At 39.6% G+C, this 23,204-nt stretch overlaps 2 protein-coding genes across 4 annotated transcripts; one reads left to right on the top strand and one right to left on the bottom strand.

The window, feature by feature from the left end:
• Positions 1-331: 331 nt before the first annotated feature.
• Positions 332-18,837, bottom strand: kif1ab (kinesin family member 1Ab). Of its 3 annotated transcripts, none has more exons than XM_033983137.2 (48): positions 17,812-18,837; positions 17,020-17,187; positions 15,650-15,723; positions 15,352-15,531; positions 14,941-15,009; positions 14,688-14,866; positions 14,499-14,610; positions 14,246-14,323; positions 14,086-14,151; positions 13,980-13,997; positions 13,819-13,897; positions 13,659-13,737; positions 13,364-13,506; positions 12,214-12,413; positions 12,047-12,126; positions 11,629-11,704; positions 11,484-11,563; positions 11,304-11,410; positions 11,132-11,215; positions 10,859-11,039; positions 10,279-10,351; positions 10,113-10,203; positions 9,880-10,028; positions 9,228-9,406; positions 9,013-9,150; positions 8,808-8,926; positions 8,551-8,636; positions 8,318-8,447; positions 8,042-8,225; positions 7,667-7,757; positions 7,456-7,574; positions 7,311-7,366; positions 7,120-7,228; positions 6,956-7,022; positions 6,789-6,873; positions 6,609-6,714; positions 6,441-6,464; positions 6,249-6,363; positions 6,046-6,179; positions 5,900-5,961; positions 5,679-5,824; positions 5,411-5,599; positions 5,249-5,320; positions 4,599-4,708; positions 3,637-3,756; positions 3,363-3,555; positions 3,160-3,278; positions 332-2,707 (listed from the first exon to the last, which is right to left on the bottom strand). In XM_033983137.2, the coding sequence occupies exons 2-48, from the start codon at positions 17,123-17,125 to the stop codon at positions 2,641-2,643; spliced, it is 5,124 nt and encodes a 1,707-aa protein (XP_033839028.1). In that variant the 5' UTR covers positions 17,126-17,187; positions 17,812-18,837; the 3' UTR covers positions 332-2,640. The 3 variants fall into 3 exon arrangements, with proteins under 3 accessions (XP_033839028.1, XP_033839032.1, XP_033839030.1); XM_033983141.2 differs by having other exon boundaries at positions 12,214-12,344; XM_033983139.2 differs by having other exon boundaries at positions 5,276-5,320; positions 17,812-18,109.
• Positions 18,838-20,683: 1,846 nt separating this feature from the next.
• Positions 20,684-23,098, top strand: agxtb (alanine--glyoxylate and serine--pyruvate aminotransferase b). Its single transcript, XM_033983142.2, has 11 exons — positions 20,684-21,014; positions 21,120-21,312; positions 21,423-21,487; positions 21,565-21,665; positions 21,747-21,817; positions 21,898-21,982; positions 22,062-22,160; positions 22,229-22,298; positions 22,398-22,493; positions 22,570-22,698; positions 22,776-23,098. Exons 1-11 carry the CDS (start codon positions 20,742-20,744, stop codon positions 22,881-22,883), a joined length of 1,290 nt encoding a protein of 429 aa, XP_033839033.1. The 5' UTR covers positions 20,684-20,741; the 3' UTR covers positions 22,884-23,098.
• Positions 23,099-23,204: the final 106 nt, after the last annotated feature.

The following is a 23,204-nucleotide window of genomic DNA, read 5'->3' as shown; positions in this document are numbered from 1 at the left end:
TATAAGTCGCAACGAAGTATAAGTCACACCAGCCAAAAAATGCATAATAATGAACAATAAAACCTTATATTTCACATACAAGTCGCATCCCTGGCCAAACTATAAAAAAAAGTGCAACTTATCATCTGAAAAATACAGTATGTCCTATATTTTCAATGGTGAACGTCATTATGGGACCAAGCCCTTCAACAGAAATGTACTCCCCTGGTGAAAGTAATAATGTTTTGTTTGTTTAGTTATAATTATATTATAATAAATAATAATAATAAATTAAAATATAAAACCCTTATAAAAAGAAAACAAAGCAGAATCACGATACACGAGACCTAGCTGAGGTTTAAACACATACTCTTTTATTTGCAGTTTCGTTAACAACTTTTTGTTATGTGTCCACAGACATGAGAAAGAACACTCCAAAGAGAAAGGTGAGATGTCTTTACCGGCTGGACCTCATCTTTTCTTGTACAGTTCCCACTTTCACCACACTGTGCTAGAATCTGCAAGGCTCCACCCAGGTCCACACTATCCAGGCTGACAGTCAACAAAGCAGTGGGTCATTTACATCAGGGTAAACACAGACCTGATATCGTCTGTGAGAACAAACCAACACAGAAATCTCTATTTATGTACAAGACAGAGCCGAGAGGGAGGTTTTCAGTCAGTCGTCATTACAAGGGTCAGGGATAATACTTACAAGTAGCACTTCAGGGTAAGGAGCTGTTGTCATTAGCAAGCGATAAGGCAGGAAAAGGGACTTAAAAACAGTACAGTTCAAGAGAAGTGGACCCACATGCTACGATCCAAAGCGATAACAGTTAGAAAGCAGCCAAAAAAGTAATGAAACCCTTTAGCTATTAACTGGCCAGTGCCCTATAACTGTCCCATTACGTGCTTTACATGGAAAACTAAGTCATGTAGCAAAGCATCAGCTAGAAACATTGCACATTGGTACAGAGCTTTGATTGAGTTAGCAAAAAAATCTTCGCTTTTCAGTTCACAAAGTCTCACTGTCTTTTCTTACATTCTCAGAAATAAAAATCCTACTAAATAATAAACACACAAAAAAAGTATTTATACATTAACCTGGCATTATTACCGGTATTTCGAAACAATATTTATCAAAAACGTTTTATCCAACACACTGGTCATCAAATTCTAAGCATTTTGTCATACGACTCACTGTGTCAATTTTTAATGGAAATAATTTGAGAAATAATTTTGCTTTTTGGGCTATATCGTCCTGCAGGTTGGCTGGCCTGAGAAACACAGCCCAAAATTCATAAATGTTTAGGACAAAGAAGGAAAAATAAAATGGCTGGCTGACCATGTTTTATCCTCACGTCGATAGAAAGTTGCATTATTATTATCATCTTTTCTTTATTTTTGAATTGTAGCGATATAACAAGCAAAACTGAACAGCTTCAATTCTAAATGTTTGAGGGGAGTCGTTACTAGTAAGACATGGGTGCAGTATTTCACATATACCGACGCACTACATAACATGAACTAGACTTTTACTAATCTTCAATATAAACAGCCTATTTCATACGCAAATCCTTTTCTCTGTTGATTTCAAACAGTGATATATTTAGGACCAGCTAAACGATAATGATAAAAGGGAGGCACTATCTGGTGCATGGACAACACAAATGGCCAAAGCAGTTACACCATAACGACATAAGGTCCAACGACTTCTCATTTAGCTACTCAGAACTGAAGAAGCGGCTTGGATGAGCAGCGAAACGTCTTCACTCTTACAATGATTTGCCCAGTTGACAGATTTAAACTTCGTCTTTTGCTACTCATGAATAACCTCCACTGACATGTTCTAAAGTAAACAAGTGCTTCATCTTTTTTTTCTCCACATTCTGGCTCATCGTAAACAACCACCTTTCATAACAGACCTCGTATCAACTGGTATAGCGTCAAGGGTCTGCCAACATAACCCGACATTAAAAGAATCCTTTGGTAAAACAATAAAATAAATAATAAAACTGATATGTTAAAGTGCCATGCAACAAAACCTCTGTGTACAGCTATAATAAATATTTTCATTCAAATATACACACAAGATTGCGTTAAAAAAAATCTTAACATTAAAGACAAGGCAAAAACAACAGTGCAGTATTTCTGAGCACATTACAACAATAATTACCCCTTCAAAATGCTTATGCTACTTTATGTTAAATGACCAGTAGAGCACCAAGCCATTACAAACTGAGGTAACAGTATGTGAAAGATACAGGATTATGCAATGCTGTTATTGTATTTTACACTCCCAGAACCATCCCGCTTGTTGGCTACAAAGCAGATCGCTCTATGCCTACTTCCTATTTTCTGTTGGCATTATATTATAAAGAATACATGTATCAGTGATATTTACTGGGACTATTAGGTCAGGTTGATCACGTAGTGTGCACCACTATCTCTATACACATATGATTAGACTACATACACTTTGGGTGGTTAGTTCGCCTTATGTATCTACAAGTAAGACCATGCAGGGGTACTGAGGACAACTGCAAAACAGGAACGTTTTTTGGGGTTAGGTCATGAGTAGGTTAGTATTCTTTTTCATGTATAAGGTTGTATTACAGAGAAAGGTTCCAGAATGAAGGTTTTAAAATTTCCACGAGAACTTTAAATCCTCTGAGGAGATGCCACAGGGGGAGCGGACTGCACAGACTTTCTTCTTGACAGCTTTGACCTAAAAACAATATTAAACTGTTAAAACATGTGTCTATAACATTACTCAGTGTATTCTACTCAGATTTGAAAAAACAAACAAACTTTATCTATGTTATAATGTTGTTTCATCTTCAAAAACAGACCTGGAGTTGTGTTTTGTTTCATTCGCACATGTTTAACACAAAAACCCTGCATATTTAGGCTGGGTTTGTCTCTCAAAATGTAAAACTTGACAACTGTTAACTTGAAAACTACCTCTTCATGACATCACAAGGTGGAACAGAACATTTTTGAGCTTTGGAGATGTAGACAAGACTAATAATAAAGGGTTAATAATCAAATGTGTGAAACAAAACACAACTCCACACATGTTTTGCGGGAGGTAACAGCATTGTAACATGTCTTAAAGTTCACAAGAGAAGACTCCATTTTGCGTAATATAGGATCTTTATGGCTGATCCAAACTCTTACCTGATGGTTCCAGCTAACAGAGGGTTAAACGCATATAGCCAGTCGTGCATCTCTTTGTCATTGGTGGCCTGGAGTAATATCCCACGATGCTCAGTGCACACAGCGAATGTGTTAGGAGTCTGCCAATATGAGACAATCTGAGGTTAACTGTGACTCAGGTCTTTGTGCAGGATTTTATTATTCAAAGTGGAGCGTGGTCATACCCGCAGTAAGGTTTGTTTGTCTTCACTGTATTCGACTTTGGCAGACGACAGGTTTATGACAGCTCTCTCCACACTGTCCCTCTCACTGCGATACAAGTAGACGTAGGGTCGACGTACCACCACATATCGCTTCACCCAGCCACTAGTGTGGGGCTCCAGGAAGTGTAGGTATCCTTTCTTTGAGACAATTGGGCTAAAGACATCATTTGACAGTCAATAAGTGCCATTATTTTGAAGGGTTGTATTGATTCAAATATGAGAACTATTTTTTTACCTGACACGGATTTCTTGAATGTCGGGAACAAAGGTGTAGCCTCGAAGGACTTTCTTTCGGTCGACTGGACTGTAGGGGTCCAGGTCTGGAGTGGAAGCCCCTGAGCTGGGCTCAGTGAGTCTACACATAATGCATGAGAAGTGCAGATTAAACAGAAGGTTTTAAAATGAACCCATCCAGTGATAAAGACGGTGCACTCTGCTATTACAGTCAGTAGGTCATATTGAGCCAGCATTTAACCAAATAATCTTTGGTGGAAATTCAGTTTTACTCTATAAACAATACTTCTTTTTTAAAATATTCATTTCCAAAGCATAAAGGTAAAAATCAGTGTTGGAACATAATAAAGTAAAAGTATTTTACTGTAAGTTCAAATTTGGTCTCAAATTCTACAGGAACAGCAGGTATCTGTTTTTTCAACTCCACTACATTTTTGAACTGGACTGTAGAGTAAAAGTATAGTTTCTTACTTACTACCTTACTTTGAGAGCTGCTGAAAAGTCTGATATTTTTTTTTACCACGTTTGTAGTTTGAGCAAACAAAAATATACAAATAAAAACAGCTAGAAAAAAACTATTGATTCATTTGTTTCAGTTGAACATAATTCAGCACAAATCTTTACCAAAATCACTAAATCACTATTACATAATCTATAATACTTTTACTTTTTACTCCTTAAGTACATTTTTCAAGGGGTACTTTAATACTTCTACTTAATTAAAAGTAAAATTATCACATGAAAAAATCTACTTGAGTATTTTTTTGTTTCAATATCTGTACTTTTACTTAAGTAACAAAATTGAATATTTCTTCCACCACTGGACAAAATTTTCAACTTGTAGAAATACACTGAGGATGGTTTTGGTATTAATCTAAATCAATTTGATTTACCATTAAACTGTTCTAGGTAAAAGTTGAAAATCGTACTGAATTGTATGAACAGCTAAAACTGGTGCAATACCTGATGTCAAAGTTTCCCTCAATCAACGAAGGACAAGTGGAGGATGGGGTTAAGGTGCTAAGTCCAGAGGAAGACGACTCTCTCATCAACGAGGCAGACAGATCCGAGAGCTAAAACACACACACACGTTCACATGCGCAAAGCAGCACACAAACAAGTCCAAACACAACATGGACAGACACAGAGGAGAACAGAGCAGCAAACAGTTGAGCACACACACATGCATTCAAAAGAACAGTTCCATTAGACACATGAATCTTAAGCATTGTGTGTTACAGTTTGAGAACACACATAACATTGTTCTATCTAGGAGCCCCATGCTGGTCAGTGTGTTAAAGGACATGCAGGGAGCGTCAGTTTAAAGGGTGGGAAGATCAAGGGGAAACAGAGAAAACTGTGTTAAGTGTGCCACAAACCAAAAGCTGGAATTAATAATGGCATCACTTTAGACAGCATAAGGAAAGAAAAGAATATACAATAATATGGAATGGCAATAAGACTCCAAATGGATGGCAGGGGACAGTACAGTTGTTTGTTTGTATTTAGTCATGAGCGGGAGGTATTAATCACAGGAGATGTGGGAAATGTGGACAGAGGGGCTTTGTAGTAGCAGGACAAGCGGGTGGTTAGGGGGCTAGGCTGGGGCTCACCTTGCTCTCACTGGCACTGCTGCTCACCTGGCTGTACTCTCTGTTGAAGGTGTGCATCAGCAGGCGCAGACACTGCAAAAAGCACATAGGAGGGAGAAGATTTTCAGTGTAGAAAACGTGAAAATATCTGAAAACCAAGTATTGCTGAGAATGCACAGTCACCTTAGCAGCCAGCTCGCGCTGCCTCTGATTGGGACTGTCTGGGGCAGGACTGCAAACTGGACTTTGGCTGAGGACAGGGCTCTTCGCTAAGTCACTTATGTCACTGCTCTTGTATAGAGCGTCCTGTCCTGCGAGCAAAGTGGCCTCAAGCTTCTCTCTGAGCAGCAGGTAATGCCTAGTCTTCTCCACCTGAGCACAAACACAGGTTTGCTTTAAGAAAACAAATCATCTGCATTGTTTTGAACACTATCTGTTCTCTACAGCTAACCTCCTGCAGCAGGCTGAGTTTCTCTAGCTCCCACTGGTGGTCAAGGATAAGACTGTCACTGCGTGGTCTCCATCCAGCCAGATTCTCTTCTCCTCGGACATAAGCCACAGAGGTGTCCAACACACGCCTGCGACGCCGCTGCATACCTGCAATACACGTCAATATTTAAAATAAGCACTGTGTATTTATGCTGAAATGTTTTACAGAACTGTTTCTCTCACCAGGGCTGCCATTGTCTGCCACGTGGCATAGAGTGATCTCATAGACTCCAGTGACACGATTACTGAAGATGTTCAAATGAGAGTGTTATATGCAGTGAAGTGTGTCAGTTAATAATATTAGTGAACAGGATGATGTAACACTTTACCTCTCTGACGGCCTGAAGCAGCCAGTGCTGAACAAGTTTCTGATTGAGCGAGAGGCTGGCAGTTTTGTGTCTCGTGCGTAAAACACCATGCAGAAGTCTTTGGTGATTACAGTCGGCTGAGTGCAGTTCTCCATCTAGGTTAAAGTTACAGTGTAAATAAACCATAACAAACATTTTTCTGGTTTACACAGTTAATAATATACCTCTAAATAAGCAGACAGTGTGATGTAGATCTTTTCTCCATAAGGAGTGACTCTGTTCAGGAGTAAAGAGTTGTGCATGGAGCTGTCCCACGCTGCTTCAAATCGGTAAAATGTTCTGCCAGAAGAAAATAAAAGCTCAATATTTGCTATTACCGAGCATGACACCACTTGACATTTTAAATGTGAGTATACCTATGATCAACCCCCAAGGAGATGCTGCACATATGGAAAACAGTGTGTTAGCAAAAGGTATTAGTGTGGCAAATAATGCATTTCTATTGTAATGACAGTTAAAACAAAAAAAATATTGAGATGTAAACTTAAACTGAAAAGCAGATTATATAGATAAAAAGGTTTTACTTGTCGTCATGTTTTGGCCAGTAATATCCAGAAGACAGGATGTTGAGGGAGAGGATATTTGGATCTATGATTGTTTCATCGGCCTCTGGAGTGTTTCGAATGCGACCTAAACACAGACAGGCCATAAGGACATAAGCCCAGTGACTCAAGAGGTTAGGCTTAGAGGTTTTTTCAACTCACCAATAACCAACTCTTTGACCTCCTTCCACTCAAAGTCGTTTCCATTTTCATGAGCAATTGTCACTGTAATTCTCCTTTGAATGCCCTGCAGAGTACAACATTAAATATAAATGTAAATGTAAATACATACATAAATACACACACATAAAACACAAAAATATGTTTACCTGATGCAAAAGGAAAGTCCCATGGCAAGGCATGCCTCCCCTGTGATCAACAACAGCTGGAATGTATCTAAGAAAGTTAGAATATTTCATTCACAGTTAGACGGGTATTGAAAACACAGTGTACAGTGTATTCTATTTTAGGTCGACATTAAGATTCTGCTCACTCTCCGTTGGCCTCCAGCTCACAGATCTCAAAGAAAGCCATAAGGTCATATTTGGCATGACAAGGTCCTGCAGTGGAGCGTGTCAAAGTGCTGAGCTTGGTGGCTGGCACTGAAAGAGAAAGTGCATTTGAGAGGATAGTTAAACACTTACACTTTACACAGTAACAAAAATAAATGTATGTTCTATTAACCTGGTTTGGATAGTGGCATGACTCTGGGAAACTGCCTCCTGGAAGGTCTTAAAGGACTGAGTAAACACAAGAAAATGTGAAAATGTATTCAGATTTGATGTCTAAACTGAACATATTGTTACATTTTTATCAACAACATCCAAACCTGATGAGATCTTTGCAGAGGGGAGGGAAAGGCTGCTTCTGATAGTGACCAAAGACCTCAAAGACTATGGGCTGAGTCTTGATGTACTCTACAAAGGATTTTGTCACTTCCACTGTGATCTAATGTGATAAACAATAATTAATATAAATCAAACCAACATTAACATATTCAATGTTAAAATAAATATATATATATATATATATCTTTTTACATTTTGTACATGGTAAAAGCCCAAAGGTGGTCCTCTGCCTGTGTTCTTCAGAGGCTCTGTGGAGAATGCTTCGTCATGACGATGGATGAAACTAAAATAACACAAAAAGATATTGTATTAGTCACACAAATCTTTAAATTGCAATAATCACTTCCTACTCTTAGTGGTGGTAGTTCTGATCAATCACACACCCCTTCGTACTTAACAAGGGAGGTGACGTGTCTTGCCAGAGGACACAACATGCAGATGGCAAGAATCCATTCATCAGCTTATGGGTTTGTAAATCTTAACTACACTACCGTGTTGATAATATTTGACTATAATCATTGACCATTATACAGTTGAAGTGTAGACTATTACAAAAGAGAGACTTACTTAAACTGACAGAAGATGTCGGCGTACTCTGCGGAGATGCTGGATGCCTGTAAGACTGTGACCCTGAAGGTGAATGTGCTGCCGATCTTAAGGTGGGACAGAGCCTTTTCTGGGGACAGGTCCAGAGGGAGGTCCAGGCCTAAGCCCAGGCTCTTTGCAGGACTCCGAGGAGGCTCCACTTCGGCTAAAAATCAAGACGAAACAAAAAGAGGTATAAATTGATATATAATTGAAATTAAATAATAGTAATTTTTATTTGATTTATTCTTGTTCTACCGGCACATGTATTGTTGTTGACTTCATCTGCTGAAATTCCCATCTCTACATTTTGCCCCTCTCCCTCGACAATTCGCAGCTCCTCCTGAGACGAGTGTGAGAGACCACTGGGGCATGACTCTGTCTGGAACTGAGAGGGCAAATCAAAACAAGGTATTTTAAATCCTTCTTGCAACACCGTCATGTTTCTTTTTATGCCGTATGAGATTAATAAAATAAAGTACTGAATGTACCTTTTCAAATTGTTTATCTTCAAATGAAATTTTGGCAGTGCCTGACTGCCTCACACCTGAGCCATAATCAGGTGCCTCCTCATCAGCTGAAAAACAGTCATTAATTGTTTCTTTTATTAAGTCATTTTAGATTAATATTAATTCATATTAAAATGTGCAAATTATAACATAAAGATCCACGGGAGTCATAGATTACAACTATATAGCAGGCACAAGCACAATAGGTGACAGAAAGTGCATAACAACTGATAACTTACCAGATATGGCCTGCACAGCGACTCTGAGGAAACCTTTGACCTCTCCTTTCTCACTGACTATGGCCACTCGGTGAACCAGGGGGACAGGGTACAGCAGGTTACTCAGGTAAACAAATGCCCTAAAGACAAGAATAGGAGTGAATCACACAACCACTCATGCACTACAGAGGTCTGTATTAAATCTAACCAGGCACTGGACACTAACCGGCCAACCAGACGGAACCAGGGGAAGCGATCGTAGAAAGGGTCCCCTCCTGTGAGAGCAGGATCACAGTCCTCCACTGCACTACTGGGCAACTCTGCAGCTCGATCGTACATTTCTCTCATCAGGTCCAGCCTCTGCCTGCATATACCAGGAGAAAAACACAATTACGCAAAAGTAACCATACATGTTAATACATTATGAAAAAATTTTGTTACCTGAGTTTTTCCAAAGTCCAGTAATGTGTGGCTCCGTTCTTCTGGTCCTGTACCTCCACCGCGACAATAGTGCGAGGGAACGGTCGTCTCTCCCTCTCTTGGGCCACATTCGGGGGCAGGAGGTCAGGAGGCAGTGGGGAGTAGAGTGTGTCCGTCAAAAGAACAAACTGGAACTGCACCTGTGGACAAGAATATCGCTCATGAGATGCTGAATTCACTGTTGGCTGCTCACTGGTTGTTCTAATAATTTACATCCCAGCTGGATCACAAAGGTCTCTGGATAAATAAAGACTTTTCAAGAAACCCTCACTAATTCAAATGCAATTAGACTGGCTCCGTTCAGTACTTCCAGAATTCTGCAGCTCGGATTCTGACAAGAACCAGGAAGTACGAGCTCATAAGTCCTGTGTTCAGGTCTCTAGCTTCCTGTGGCTTCCTCTCCATGGCGTAGCACCAAAGTACAACTCCTACATGTTAGTTAACTTGCCCTCAATAGCCACCAACAACTTCACAGTCTCTCCCATGAACTGACAAACTTTTTCTTCTATTACATGGCATCAAAATGAAATATGTATAGAGTCAGCTGGCGTTAATAAAACAGAAAACACAGCTACTTGTTCACCAATGATTCTACTATTTTCTTGACAAAAACCTTTTTCTTGAGTTCCACACTGATAGCGTTGGCTTCTTTTAGGAATATAGCGTTGCCCCACAGAAGGTCCCTGAGAGAGGTGAACTGGTAGAAGCGCCACTTTCGGAAGGCCCACAGAGCCAACTCGGTGTCATGTTTCGTCCATGGAACTGAAAGTGTGAACATATCCAAGGTTAAATACATTGAGCGAGTCAATTATCCAAAAATACACAAAAGTCAATAGCTCTAGTGACCTTCTTCTTCTGGTTCCTCCTCTTCCTCAGGAGACTCCAAGTACCGAGAGTCCACTTGTTTTTGTAAAGCTTCTAGTTTACTCTCATAGTCCTAATGGAAATTACATTCAAATTTGTCAATAGAGTGATTTATTGTTTCATATCTAAAAAAATAACTAAACTTTACCAGTCTCTGTTGCTCAAGTAAGTTACTGGCTTCTTCTCTTTCTTTTCTGTACTGATCCTCAAGCTCTTGCAGTCTGTAGAGTAAGAATGACGATATTGTTGTATTCATTGATAAAGTGCAATATATAAGTTGTATTTAGTGTGATTCATGCATGTTTGAATAATCTTGACACTCTTGTATTCAAGATGTCATTTATCTAGTCAGGGGAGTAAATGGGGACCCCCCGGAAAAAAGGGATCTGTTGTCCCGGGCCCCAGGGTCTTTGGAACCCAGAAGTGGACCCTGTTCCTATTAATATATATTAGAGGGGGACCCATGTGAAGTTTCTTTCCCCAGGTCCCGAAATTTCGGTTGACGGAGCTAGTTCCAATCAACCCCCGTTTTCAATGCCACTGCTCAGTACTTACTTTGTTCTCCAATTTTATTTTCTTAATTGGTGAGATGTGAAATATCCATGTGGTGTCATAAATTATAACTATATAGTAGACTCAGGAACAACATGTCTTCTTCAATATTATTTTTTGTACCTTTAAACTAGTCAAATTAACTGCATATTAACATTACATTAGCTATTCCCCACCTCTGCTCCATCTCCTGCTTCATGTCGATGCCCTGTTTCTCCAGGAGTTCTCTCTGAGCGAAGGCCCAGTCCACCGGCTCCACAGGCGTCTCTGCACATGGTGTCCTCTCTCTCTCCATACGTGCCTGCTCCGGATCATTGAAGCGGAACACATGGCTCTTTCCCATGATTATACGATTTCCTGTTCAAAAGTATGTATATTAAATTGATGATTGAATAATGTTTTAACTTTGTCCTCTTGTGTTGCTAGTTGTTGACAGTTTAAGCTCCTACCTGATCTTAGGACAATGGGAGAAGTCACCCTTTTTCCATTGACATATATTTCTGCTTCTTCACAAGGCTCCAAGATGACACAACCTGATTGAAATAATAATGAAATAATAATAATGCAAAAGTTACAAGCATCATAATTTTCTGGGTCATTTCGTGGAGAGCCAGCTCATACTTTCGCCTTGTGGGCCAGTTGTGCTTCCAAAGGTGCAGTGTTCATCTCTAATCAAATGGCCACTAAGAACGATGTCTTGCCGAGTTTTTGCATTTTCACGGCCAACCCTGGAATAAGACAAGATAATCACGTTAACCTGAAAATCTAATAATATTTATACGTATAAGGCAAAAATCTTACTTGGTAATGCCATCTTTGATGTAATATAGTAAACACTCAGACATCAGTGGATCCTCGTTCAGGTTTACCAAATGAGGCGTCTACAAGAATTTTAAAGTTAATATTAAGAAATGCTATTCATCATCATCATAAAAGACAATATTACCTTCTTAGGTGAGAAGACACCCACAGTGCCTCCATCTTCTCTCATAGCCACACCCATTTCAGCAAGCAAGGCCTCTCTGCAAATGTGAATAAAAAAACAGAAACAAAACTTAAGAGAAACCATATTGAACTGTTTTGTCCACCCATCCATTTTCTTCTGCTTCTCTGAGGCTGGGTTACAGAGGCAGCAGTTTAAGTCGGGACACTTCCTGCAGCTCTTCTGGTGGGACCCTGAAGGACATAGTCCCTCCAGCATGTCCTAGGTCTTTCCCGGGGACTACTCCCGGTGTTTTGTTATAGGTATATTTAGCCAAATATACCTTGGCCAAAAACATGCACTAGGAAAATATATTTTGGAAACACAAACGATCTGATGACAAACATTCTAGGATATGCCATAATGAATGCAGTGGGTTTACCTTTCCATACGAATGGCTTCTGTTCGCCTTAGTTTCTCCTCCCAGGTCTCATTAAGCTCTGCTATAATTTTCTCAGTTTCCTGTACAGATAATCATACAAACATTTTACAACCCTTGCTTATTATGCTCAGACTCTGCATTAAATTGACTTCATAATGATTTGATACCTTGAGTCGTTCGATGGCCTCCTCGCTGGCTGGGCTGAAAATGCGATCATGGAGGTTGCTGATGGACCCTGCGCGGCTGGATAAGACCGACAGTGACGGCGATGGGCTCATTCCAGTCATAGCGTGGGTCACTGTGGAGAGATCACCCCTTTGATTGACAGCCTGGCGATTATTCATAAAGTTTTTGTAATCGCACAGGTCTGTCAGAAAGAGAGGCGTTGCATGGGAGTCAGCACAAGAAAAGGTAGGAGCAGACGCCGGAGAAGTAATACATAAGGGATTAAGGAACATACACGAAAAAAGGATTAAAGGGAAAAAAAGGAAACCCAGGGAAACATCGGGGAGTACAAAAAGAAGAGAAATTTAAATGATGTCAAATAAGCAGCTTTAAAAGCCATTTCAAAGTAAAAATAAGCTTTGATATTCACAAAAGAATGTTCAAGGCGTCTATTCTGATACTTTAAGAGGTGCACATTCAGCAGGCTTACTGGCATGGTGAACTAAATACAATAAAATAAATGTGTAGAATGAATATTAACTGTGGTGCATGATGCATCATGTATGAGCTGTTCAGCCTCAGAGTGGCTCCTGGCAGTGGCTCAGCACCTGACTCATGGCTTCATTGAGCTCCACACACAGAGACCCAGGATGTTCTGATCTAAAATGGCGTCCATATTTCTGGCCTATTCTTCCAGGCTTTATGAGTTACCATGGAAATTTAGACTAAAAATAAAAGGCCTTTTGTTCATTTGTTTGTTAACTTAATTTCTAAATATGACTTTAATTGAAATTAAATTACTATTTCAAAGAAAATCATATTGAGAAACATATTTGGTTTCAGGTTTCATGTTGGCTTCCTGGGGTGAGTTTCTCTGTTGTTGGCTTGAAAATGTTCAAAATGATAAATATTAGTTGCAAAGCAGAGGCTTGCTGTTTTCATTACACACATTTCAAACCATGGATGATGGGGCCGGGACAGCGATATGCTAATAGGACAGAGAAAAGACAATATACATGAGAGGCACCTACTCTGTCTGCACTTACCGAATCAAGACAAAATATGATCTTGGATCACACTACGGTACATACAAATTGAAAAACTTGCGTATATTGTCTGGTATGTGTGCTTTAATGCTTCAGAGGGACTCACTCTCGATGATGTCTCCCAGGCCCTGTGCATACAGCAGGTCTTTGAGACGAGCCACTTCCTCCTTCAGCTCACGCACCAGGCGGTTGTTGGGATCCTCGTTGATCACTGCATTACAGCGGATTTGTTTGGCACGGTCAGCATACCTACAGAAAAAGGCCAAAAGGTGATGAGGAAAGAGGATTTTTAAATTGTACATTCATGAATATGCAAATTAAAATGGCCTTTTCTAATTCTATATTGTTGACTCGTATTATAGTAAAATTAATAGATTGATTTTCATTGATGTTTGTCTTACCGCAGAGTACTCAGTGTCTCATCATAGTTAATATCTGCAGGACTGAGTGCAGCCACCATAGCTGTACGTGAGTTTCCTCCTATGGACATCCATTCAAGTGTTCATATTAACAATCACATATAACTATATTGTTTGTCATTTCTATTTCAATTTTACATACCCAAATTTTCTCTCAGAAGCCAAGTCAGCACAGAATCTCTGTATGGAATAAAACTCTCCACTTTCTTCTTTTTCTTGTTCTACACAACATACAAGTTGTATTCAATTGAAAGTCATAGACGTGTTGTTTGTGTTTACAATATGAACTATGTATAAACCTACTTTATTTGGTGCAGAATCCTACAACAGAAAAAAACACCAACATTAGAACAATATAACAATAATTTGCAACAGAACATAAATAAATAAAAAATATAAAAAGACCTACCACTTCAGCCAAAGCTGAAATAACTTTTCCTAATGTAGTCAGTGATTTGTTGATGTTTGCTCCCTCCTACAAGAGCATAAATTGTCAATACTAAATAAATAATAACGTCTTCGTACATATTTCTGCCAACACATTATAAAAAAGTTGAATCCACACGTACTTTCAGTCTGGTCCCTTTTGCTCCTGTTGAGTCAGCCCTTTCACTCCCAGCTAAGTCCACAAGGCTAATTTTGCTAACCTGCAATGGCACGCATGCAAATTGATACTTCTTGAAAAGTAAATATTAACAGTTCAAACTACTTATTTATGTTCATGTGAGGCCAGAAGGTACCATGAGGTTATCTTTATTTAAAAATATGACTATATAATTATCAAAACAGTGAAGCAATATGTTGCTCTTAAATGTATTCAACCTTTTCTGATGTGTTGTCTGTTTCAGAGTCATATTTCTTCTGTGTGAAGATAATGTTGAACACAGCATGAGAGCGGCTACTTGTCTCATTCATGTTGGTAGCAGCCACCGTTCTTAAAAAAGACAGAAAAAAGTTTGCTTATTGGGAGTTAAGCAGAGGTCTATACAATTTCTGTTTGAATTTCTTTACCTTGCTTTGTTTCCGGAGTCCATTAGGTCTTGAATGTCATTGTAAGAGGTAACTGCAAGTTTGGACAGATCCTCCACATAGGGTCCCATCAGAGGATGTTCCCTGACCCGCAGGTTTCCTTTGTTTTTGGGGTTCAGCAGGTCACGCACACGCTCACAGTAAATCTCCATATAGCTCACCTGGAAGATCAGAAAAAGCAACTTACAAAAAGAAGTCCTACTCTTGGGATTTGTGTTTCAGAAGATGAACTTACCTCTACAGAATATGACATGTTATTATCATTATTGCTGTCACTGATCTTTGTGAAGAGGTCCTCGCAGAGCTTGAAAAGACATAAGATTTCAATACAATTAGATTTTTGCTGTTTCAGTTTAATTATACTTTTAGGAACTGGTGCCAGAAAAGAACAACTGGACATGAATTCACTACTGCAGCGTTATGATAAATGCTGAATTTGGACTTAAGAGTATAGACTAGGCTAGACTAGGCTGAATCAATGCTTATTTTGCCTATCCTATCTAAGTACAGTAAACTGAATCAACTTAATCATAGTAAAATGATAAAAAAATAAATAAATCAATAAAATACACATATTGGATCAGTATTATATTAAGCTAATGGCAGAATAATATTAAGCTCAAAGACATTTTGAAGCCTCATTTACCAGAGGTATAATGCCCTGCTGGTCTTGCTCCTGGCGTCCCATCATGGTGTAGCTCTTTCCTGCTCCTGTCTGTCCATATGCAAATATACACACGTTGTACCCTTCAAATGCATGGAGCAGCATTTCTTCTCCAATGTCTTTGTACACCTGCACCTGTGACGCATAGTTGATGTCCTCAGGCTGCAGACAAAGAAAAAAAGAAAAAAAGTGAAGTCTGAATTGTCTAAATGTAAAAGTGAAGTCTGAATTGTCTAAATGTATAAAAAACAGCAGTGTCCAGTTTTGTTGATAAACTTACAGTTGTGTGCGACCAATAAGAGAAGTCAAAGTTGAAGCTCTTGTTTTCCTTTGGTTGTTTGGGGTTTAAGATTGCTGAACAGAGAAAATAGACCAGGTTACATGGCATTTAGAAAAGCATTTCTCCACAAAGAGGGCTACAAATGAGGGCTTATGGTGGTCACAGCTCCAAAAAACACCCAAAAACTATTATTGCCTATCAAATTTGCATAATGAGTCAGGGAGGCATTGCCAGTGCAAATGCATGTGCACAACTGGTGTGCTATTAAAGGTGCTAGATAATTAAAGATAATAGCATTTGAAAGACATCCAGCATCTATAAAGAAAATCATAACATTGTGCATGTTCTGAATTAGGAAACAAATCAAAAACATATAACCATGTGTCCTCTTGGCCTAGATCTAACATCAGTGATGTATAAATTGGAGAAAGGACCAAAACTTGTACATTGTTTTTCACCAATTCACTGTAAACATATGGATGTGCTGAGCTTTGACCCTGACAAAAGGCATTTTTTGATTCAGTGCACCTTGTGTGTTGAGGAATGAAATGATTGATAGATCCCATACACAGAGCAGGCTTCACTGGGGCAGGCCTGACTGAGGCTTTTGTTCACTGCCCCGACTAACAAGAGGCTTTGAGCCATTCACCACTGTTGCATGACAAATAACTACAGGCCAGTGCCAAGTTATGCAGGTTACAGAGTTTACATAGTGGAGAAAGGTTTAACCAAAACATATTTAGAGAACATACATATATTATGTAATATGTATTGTCAGTCATATATTACAGATTGTGCTGTTCTCAAAAAAAAAAGAAAAAGAAAAAGGGAAATGGTGCAGTGATAATGGAATCGCACCTATGGATGCTCTGATTGACCCACATTTTGTGCAGTGATTACAGTGTCATATTACAGAAAGTGGATATTGAGTGGTGACTATAGATTTATTTCACACAAACTGAAGTAGGCCTACATGTGTGCCAAGGGTATGAAGGCTCCAATGTGTGTTTCTTAGACAATATATTTTCACATCAGCAACAAAGAACAACTAAACGTTTCCCAATAGTATTCATTATCTTTATGCTCATATAAAAATATAGGGAAAAAAATAATGCCCTACACTTGTATTGCACTTTACAGCCTCTCAAAGCGCTACTTTGTTGTCTCTTTTCATTCACGTCATATGAGGTGGTAAGCTAATTCTGTAGCCACAGCTGCCCTGGGGGTATAGTGATGAAATCGAGGGCTGTCAATCTGAGCAATCAACCCCTCCAACCACCACCAAACTCTCACTCATACATCACATTCACATTTTCTATGTTTACTACAATACCACAAACAGCATAATTGTCATGAAAAATGCCACTCACTTGTTGTGTTTCCTGACATCTGGATGATGCATTTGCTCTCCTTCCCAATCTCCCTGGAGTTAAAGGGCCGGACCCTCACAGCCACTTTGACAGAAGCCCCCGCCATGATGACTGAGGCTGAGAGAGCGAGCTGAAGTGATGGGATCTGTGGAGCTACACACCAGTCACCTGCCCACAAACACACGCAGCAAAATACAGTATGACCTGTTTAATGAACCATTAACATCATGTGTTCAAGCATCCGTCATCACTGTTTTCTCTACTCATATGGTTGCTTATTCTTTGAGCATCCTGGCTACCTCTGGCCTGGCTCTTACATCAGTAGCCTATATTTAATTAGGCCTGTATGTGTACTGTAAGCCTGCTTTAGACAAAGCATCATTAGGCCTTGAGCAACAGAGACTGGATTCAGCAAGTCATTATAACATTCTCACAAATAAATACATGAAAATATGCTAAATGAAATAATCTGAAATATCTAGGCTATCTCTTGCAGACCACACCTCAAAACAGGCCTTGTAAACACAAACACCTGAGTCCCCTGTACGTACAGACTGATACTGCGTCAGAAACGAGGTCAAGCTAATCACTGCATTTTACACAACAATCTGCGCTTGTTTGAAGATTGTTAGAGAAACAACTACATAACAGCATATAAACCAAAATGTTACCAAAGATAGGCCAATATTTGACGTCGCGTTCAGTCTCGGCCTAATAACAGATGCTCGTTCATTTCCAAGGCGTGAAATCTTTTTTATGCTCCGACAATGTCCACAAAAGAATCGTCCTTACCTCAACACTCAGACTCGAGCGCAGGAGCTGAATCCAGTGGCCATTCAAAACAACCTCATCCAACAGGCTCCTATAGCGGACAGCGGTGAATGCGCCTTTCCCAGTCAGAGCTCAGCCCACAGCAGCATCGGTCCTTTAGGTGCGTCCAAACATGGAGCATCCGCCGGCGATGTGTGATGCGTCAATATTCACAAAAATGGCGAGTAGGAGGGAAGAGGAGCGGGCAGGCACACGGATGAACGAGCCGAAGATGGGAGCAGGACGCCCCAGCCGCCCGTCGTCACTGTGTCAATCTGGAGATGAGGAAAATGGCCGCGCTGCTGAGGCAGGGATGCTGCGAGGCGGTAGTGACATCAGCATCAGCATCATCAGCACCGAGCACTGCTGCACACACGGGCCTATGACACACAGCACAAACACACGGGGTTTGTTTGCCGAGCTGGGAACAACTTTATTGATCCACAACTGTGAAATAACTTGGATATAGGCTAGTAGCTCACAAAACATACCCAAGAATAGTAGCCTAGGATTACATTATGACCATGCAGTGTCAAATAGCATTTATAACATAGGTAAAGGTAGTATTTTCGTTGGCCTACTTTACTTATACACTTTTTCCCCATAAACTGCCACTTAACTGATGTAAAACTATGATAAATATTTGCCACAACTGTTAAATTAAACTTGGTTAAAGGATAACAGCTCATAAAGACGCCTAAGAATAGTAAGCTAGCATTACACTAAGACCATGTGGTGTCAAAAAGCCTTGATAACAAAGATAAAGGTAGTATTTTTGTAGTTTTACGCTTCTTATCAACTTTTTTTCCCCCACAAACTGCCACTTAACTGATGTAAAACTATGATAAATATTAGCCACAGGTATTATCCCGCCATTAACCAAGTAGGCTAACAGTTAGAAAAACATGATAAGCTGTCATATGCACTTTAAGCTAGCTTTTGTGCTAATGTCCGGAGCAAAGGCCAGTGGGCTGCAACACATCCAGACTATTTAGAAAAAGAGTAATGATTTACCTCGTTTGGAGCTCACAGGGGGATAGTTTTATCGTGGAGTGGTTACACAAGCACACTGAAAAAAAAGTAACAACATGCCTGAGGAAACCAGCCAAGAGACAAAGTACAATTTGAACCATTTGTTTTGTAGCATATTAGCTTATTAGCCTACTGGACATTCTTGCTAGCCTTAGTGTCTTTATGTAGGCTAATTTATATAGAGGGGCATATTTCATGTTCAAATTTTTAAAACCGTAGCTTGTTCTGGATGGAAAATTTGAACATTTGAATTTGAACAATAAGTTTTTTTTTAATTAATAGTCTACTTTTTTACTGGTATCGCCACAGATCATTATTACACATCAAACTGGGGTGGGCGTGGTTCTACAGTTACCATGGTGACACAGCAGACACAACCAAAAAACGGTTACCTAATGCTAAGAGTTTAGTTATCAAGAAAAAAACAAACAAAATGGATTTAAACACATTTTCAGGAACAAATATAAGCGTTCTTTGTCCTAGTGTTTGATTTTCAACAAAAAGAGTGAGCATGACTATCTTAAAAAAAGGACTTGTCTACTTAAACGCTTTATTGTTGTACTTTAACTTAGTCGCTTCTTCATGGTCAGACTGTGTTAAAACAAACCTCAGCTAAGTCTAACTTGAGTAACATTGCTTCAGACCGAGTAGTGCCTCCAGTTAGCTTTTGGCCTACCCACAAGGAACGTTGATGACATCCTGGGGCAGTATCAAGTTTCGGTATGATAACATGATCAAAAATAGCAAGGGACTTCTTGAATAAATAGTGTATTACTGCAGCATTGATACTAAAAGGTAACCTATCAATGAACACACTGGGAGTTTGTGTGCAGGTGAAAACAGCATGATATTAAAAAGTCCAATTGAATATTGTAATTTTTTACAGTGTCTTTCTGGTTACTGTAGCTGCACCTTTGTTTACCCTGCTGTACATCTGATCACTGGTGAAGGGACTTGTACTATCTTCAGAGCAGTTATAACCTGTTGAGGCATGGTCCTAAGCAAACTCTTACATGAGCTCTGGCTGAAGTTAGTTTGTGTCAGTGTGACGTCACCTCTTCTTCTGGGAAGGAGCAGATTGGCTGTTGGAGAGGAGACACCTCTCTGTTACCGTTTCATGTGGGCAACAGACAAAATCAATAAAGCGCATGGAACTGACTTGAACTGGTTCTGAGCCGATAAGCACTCGTCCTGTATGATCCAACACAGTTCAGAAAGTTTAAAGGTCTTTAAGTCTCTCAGATGGACCTGTAGAATATAGATCTAGTGTTTCATAGTAACCTTTTGTTTCAAGTAGGATATTTGACAATGTGTTGTTTTTAATCATATTACCTCAGTACAAAAACATCCTAATTACAACTTACTTTCCCAAATGCCAATAATTACTATCACCATTATTATGATCATTTCATTTATTTTGTCTATTTTTCTAAAGGTTTATATAGACATGCTAATGGTACAGCTATTTTTATTTGTTTAAGGCTTCAAACGTAAATAAGCAGCCTCTCAAGTATAGCTAGGTTATTATTATTATTATTATTATTATTATTATTATTATTATTATTATTATTATTATTATTATTATCAGTAGTAGTAGTAGTAGTAGTAGTAGTAGTAGTAGTAGTAGTAGTAGTAGTAGTAGCATGATTATGATTATGATTATTATTATTATTATACAAGTCAAACCAACATAATCTAAATCTTATCTATTAAATGATGTATGCTACTACAGCTTTTGACATTATGCCCCTTGCTTCTCGTGACGCACACCTGCCCCAGCCCCAGGGTCAAAGACCAGTTTGTTTAAAACACCCAAAACTGCCCGTCCCACTCAGTCTTGTGTTCCTGAGTGTGTGGAGCTCACCTGCAGGAGTTGTGCCATGATGCAGCGCGCCTTGTTCCGTCGCATCGCGCAGGTGGCGCAGCAGACTGCCGCCCTCGATGGGTCTGTGGTCGCGAGGAGCGCGCCTCTGGTACAGCGCCAGGAGCGTCCCATGTCCTCTGTCACGATACCGCCTCCAGCATGTATGCTCCGGCCTCTCGAAGCACCCCTGCGGTACCTCTTTGGACCAGGACCTTCAAACGTACCTCCAAGAATTTTAGCTGCAGGTGGAAGGCCAATTATTGGTCACTTGCACCCAGAAATGTATGAGGTATGTCTTTAAAGGGGTACCACAGTGGTCAGGTGGAAATGTAGGTAGAATAAGAATAAGAGTTCTAAACATCCTGAATCATAACATATCTCTTCACAACTGTAGATTATGAACGACATAAAGAAGGGGATACAGTATGCATTCCAGACAGAAAACAACATGACCATAGCCATGAGCGGCTCCGGGCACGCGGCCATGGAGTGCGCGGTGTTCAACACAGTGGAGCCCGGGGAAAACGTAGTTATTGCCATTAATGGGATTTGGGGAGAGCGTGTGGCTGAAATAGCAGAAAGAATGGGTACGTCTTTACGCACACATTTACGCATGACACCAAAGTAATCGAATTGAACAACTGAAGTCGGTTGACAGCAGTTTTTTTTCCTCTAATTTGTTTTTGTTTCTTTACAGGTGCCAATGTCCATAGAATGGTCAAGTCTCCTGGAGGATATTTCTCCAATAAAGAAATAGAACAGGTTGGCACTATTTGCCAAATTAAGTACAGTTTGTAAAAAAACAACAACACATGGTTCAATCCTTTTTTCTTTTTCAGGTTATTGAGAAACACAAGCCTGTGCTGTTTTTTCTCACACATGGGGAATCTTCAGCTGGACTCTGTCATCCAGTAGATGGTATTGGTGACATCTGCCGAAAGTAGGATTATTTAAAAACTATATACATTTTTGTATGTGTTGTTGTATTGATATAGTTCCTAAGTGTCATTAATCGTCCTAGACATGACTGCCTCTTTCTTGTGGATACAGTCGCCTCACTAGGAGCAGCACCTATTTTTATGGACCAGCAAAGTAATATAAATAAATAAAGAAGAGCTAAACACACATTCAGTGTTGTAACATGTGATGTACTTTGTGTTTGTTGTCTTTAGATATTGACATTCTGTACACTGGTTCACAAAAAGCACTAAATGCACCTCCAGGAACAGCACCAATTTCCTTTAATGAAAGAGCATGGTAAGTTGTGTGACAGTTCTCTTCTCTTGCAATATTTTTTGTAACAATAATGTTGATTTTTCTATCTTAATTTATGCAGTCAAAAGATGTTTAACAGAAAAAACAAACCAGTGTCCTACCTCTTTGACATGACCCATTTGTCTAATTATTGGGGCTGTGATGAAAAACCAGCCAGAGTGTAAGTGTCCAACAGCAAGGAACAACACTGAAAAAACATGATCTTTGCTAATGTGTCTTTACCTTTAGATATCACCACACTGGTCCAGTGTCTGGCTTTTTTGCACTAAGAGAGAGTTTGGCAATTCTGGCCGAAAGGGTAAGTAGCAGGCAAAACCTGGCAAGACTCGAAGATTAATTGAAGTGATTTATTAATTTTTGTTAAAATGAATTTAAAAGAAAAACAACTCTCCACCAGGGTCTGGAGGCATCGTGGAAGAAACACAAAGAGGTGGCAGCCTACCTTTACAGAGGCCTGGAAGACTTGGGTCTCAAGCTCTTTATTCCTGACAGGGTAAGACATACAGAATATGTGGTTTTATCACTATGTCATAAAAAAGATCAGATACATGATGAGATACATTTTGCAGGACTTGAGGCTTCCCTCAGTGACAACCATTGCTATCCCTGAAGGCTATGACTGGAGGGAGTTGCTGATGTACATCATGAAAAACCACCAGATCGAGATGACCGGGGGCCTGGGGCCATCCATTGGCATGGTGTGTTTAAAATTAGTTTTTAGAGTCACATTTGTTTCACATGCATCTCTCTAATGTATTAAACCACTCTCTTTTAGGTGATGCGAATTGGACTAATGGGATACAACTGTGAGAAGCATAATGCCGACATGGCTCTGCACGCTCTAGCAGACGCTCTTAAGAACTGCAAAAAGAGCAAGGCCTGAAGGACTGACTCATACTTGACTATCATAGACTATCAAAAATAACAAAGAAACTACTGTGTGTGCCTTTACATCCCCTGTTTGTGTTCTAATAGCCTTTACATCCCCTGTTTGTGTTCTAATAGCCTTTACATCCCCTGTTTGTGTTCTAATCAAAGTGTCCAATGCATTCTGCTAAATGCTGAAACGTTGGAAATAAATACATTTATTTTTCTCAACCGGTCAAGGTTTTGACTCATGAACTGACAGAGTTTACATTGTTCGCACTACATTTCCCAAGATTCCCCAGCGTAGTCTGCGAACTACGTCACAGGTCACGTCAGG

The sequence above is a fragment of the Periophthalmus magnuspinnatus genome, chromosome 17 (genome assembly GCF_009829125.3).
Source record: "Periophthalmus magnuspinnatus isolate fPerMag1 chromosome 17, fPerMag1.2.pri, whole genome shotgun sequence".
NCBI lineage: Eukaryota > Metazoa > Chordata > Actinopteri > Gobiiformes > Gobiidae > Periophthalmus > Periophthalmus magnuspinnatus.
This window is presented reverse-complemented; position numbering and strand designations above follow the sequence as displayed.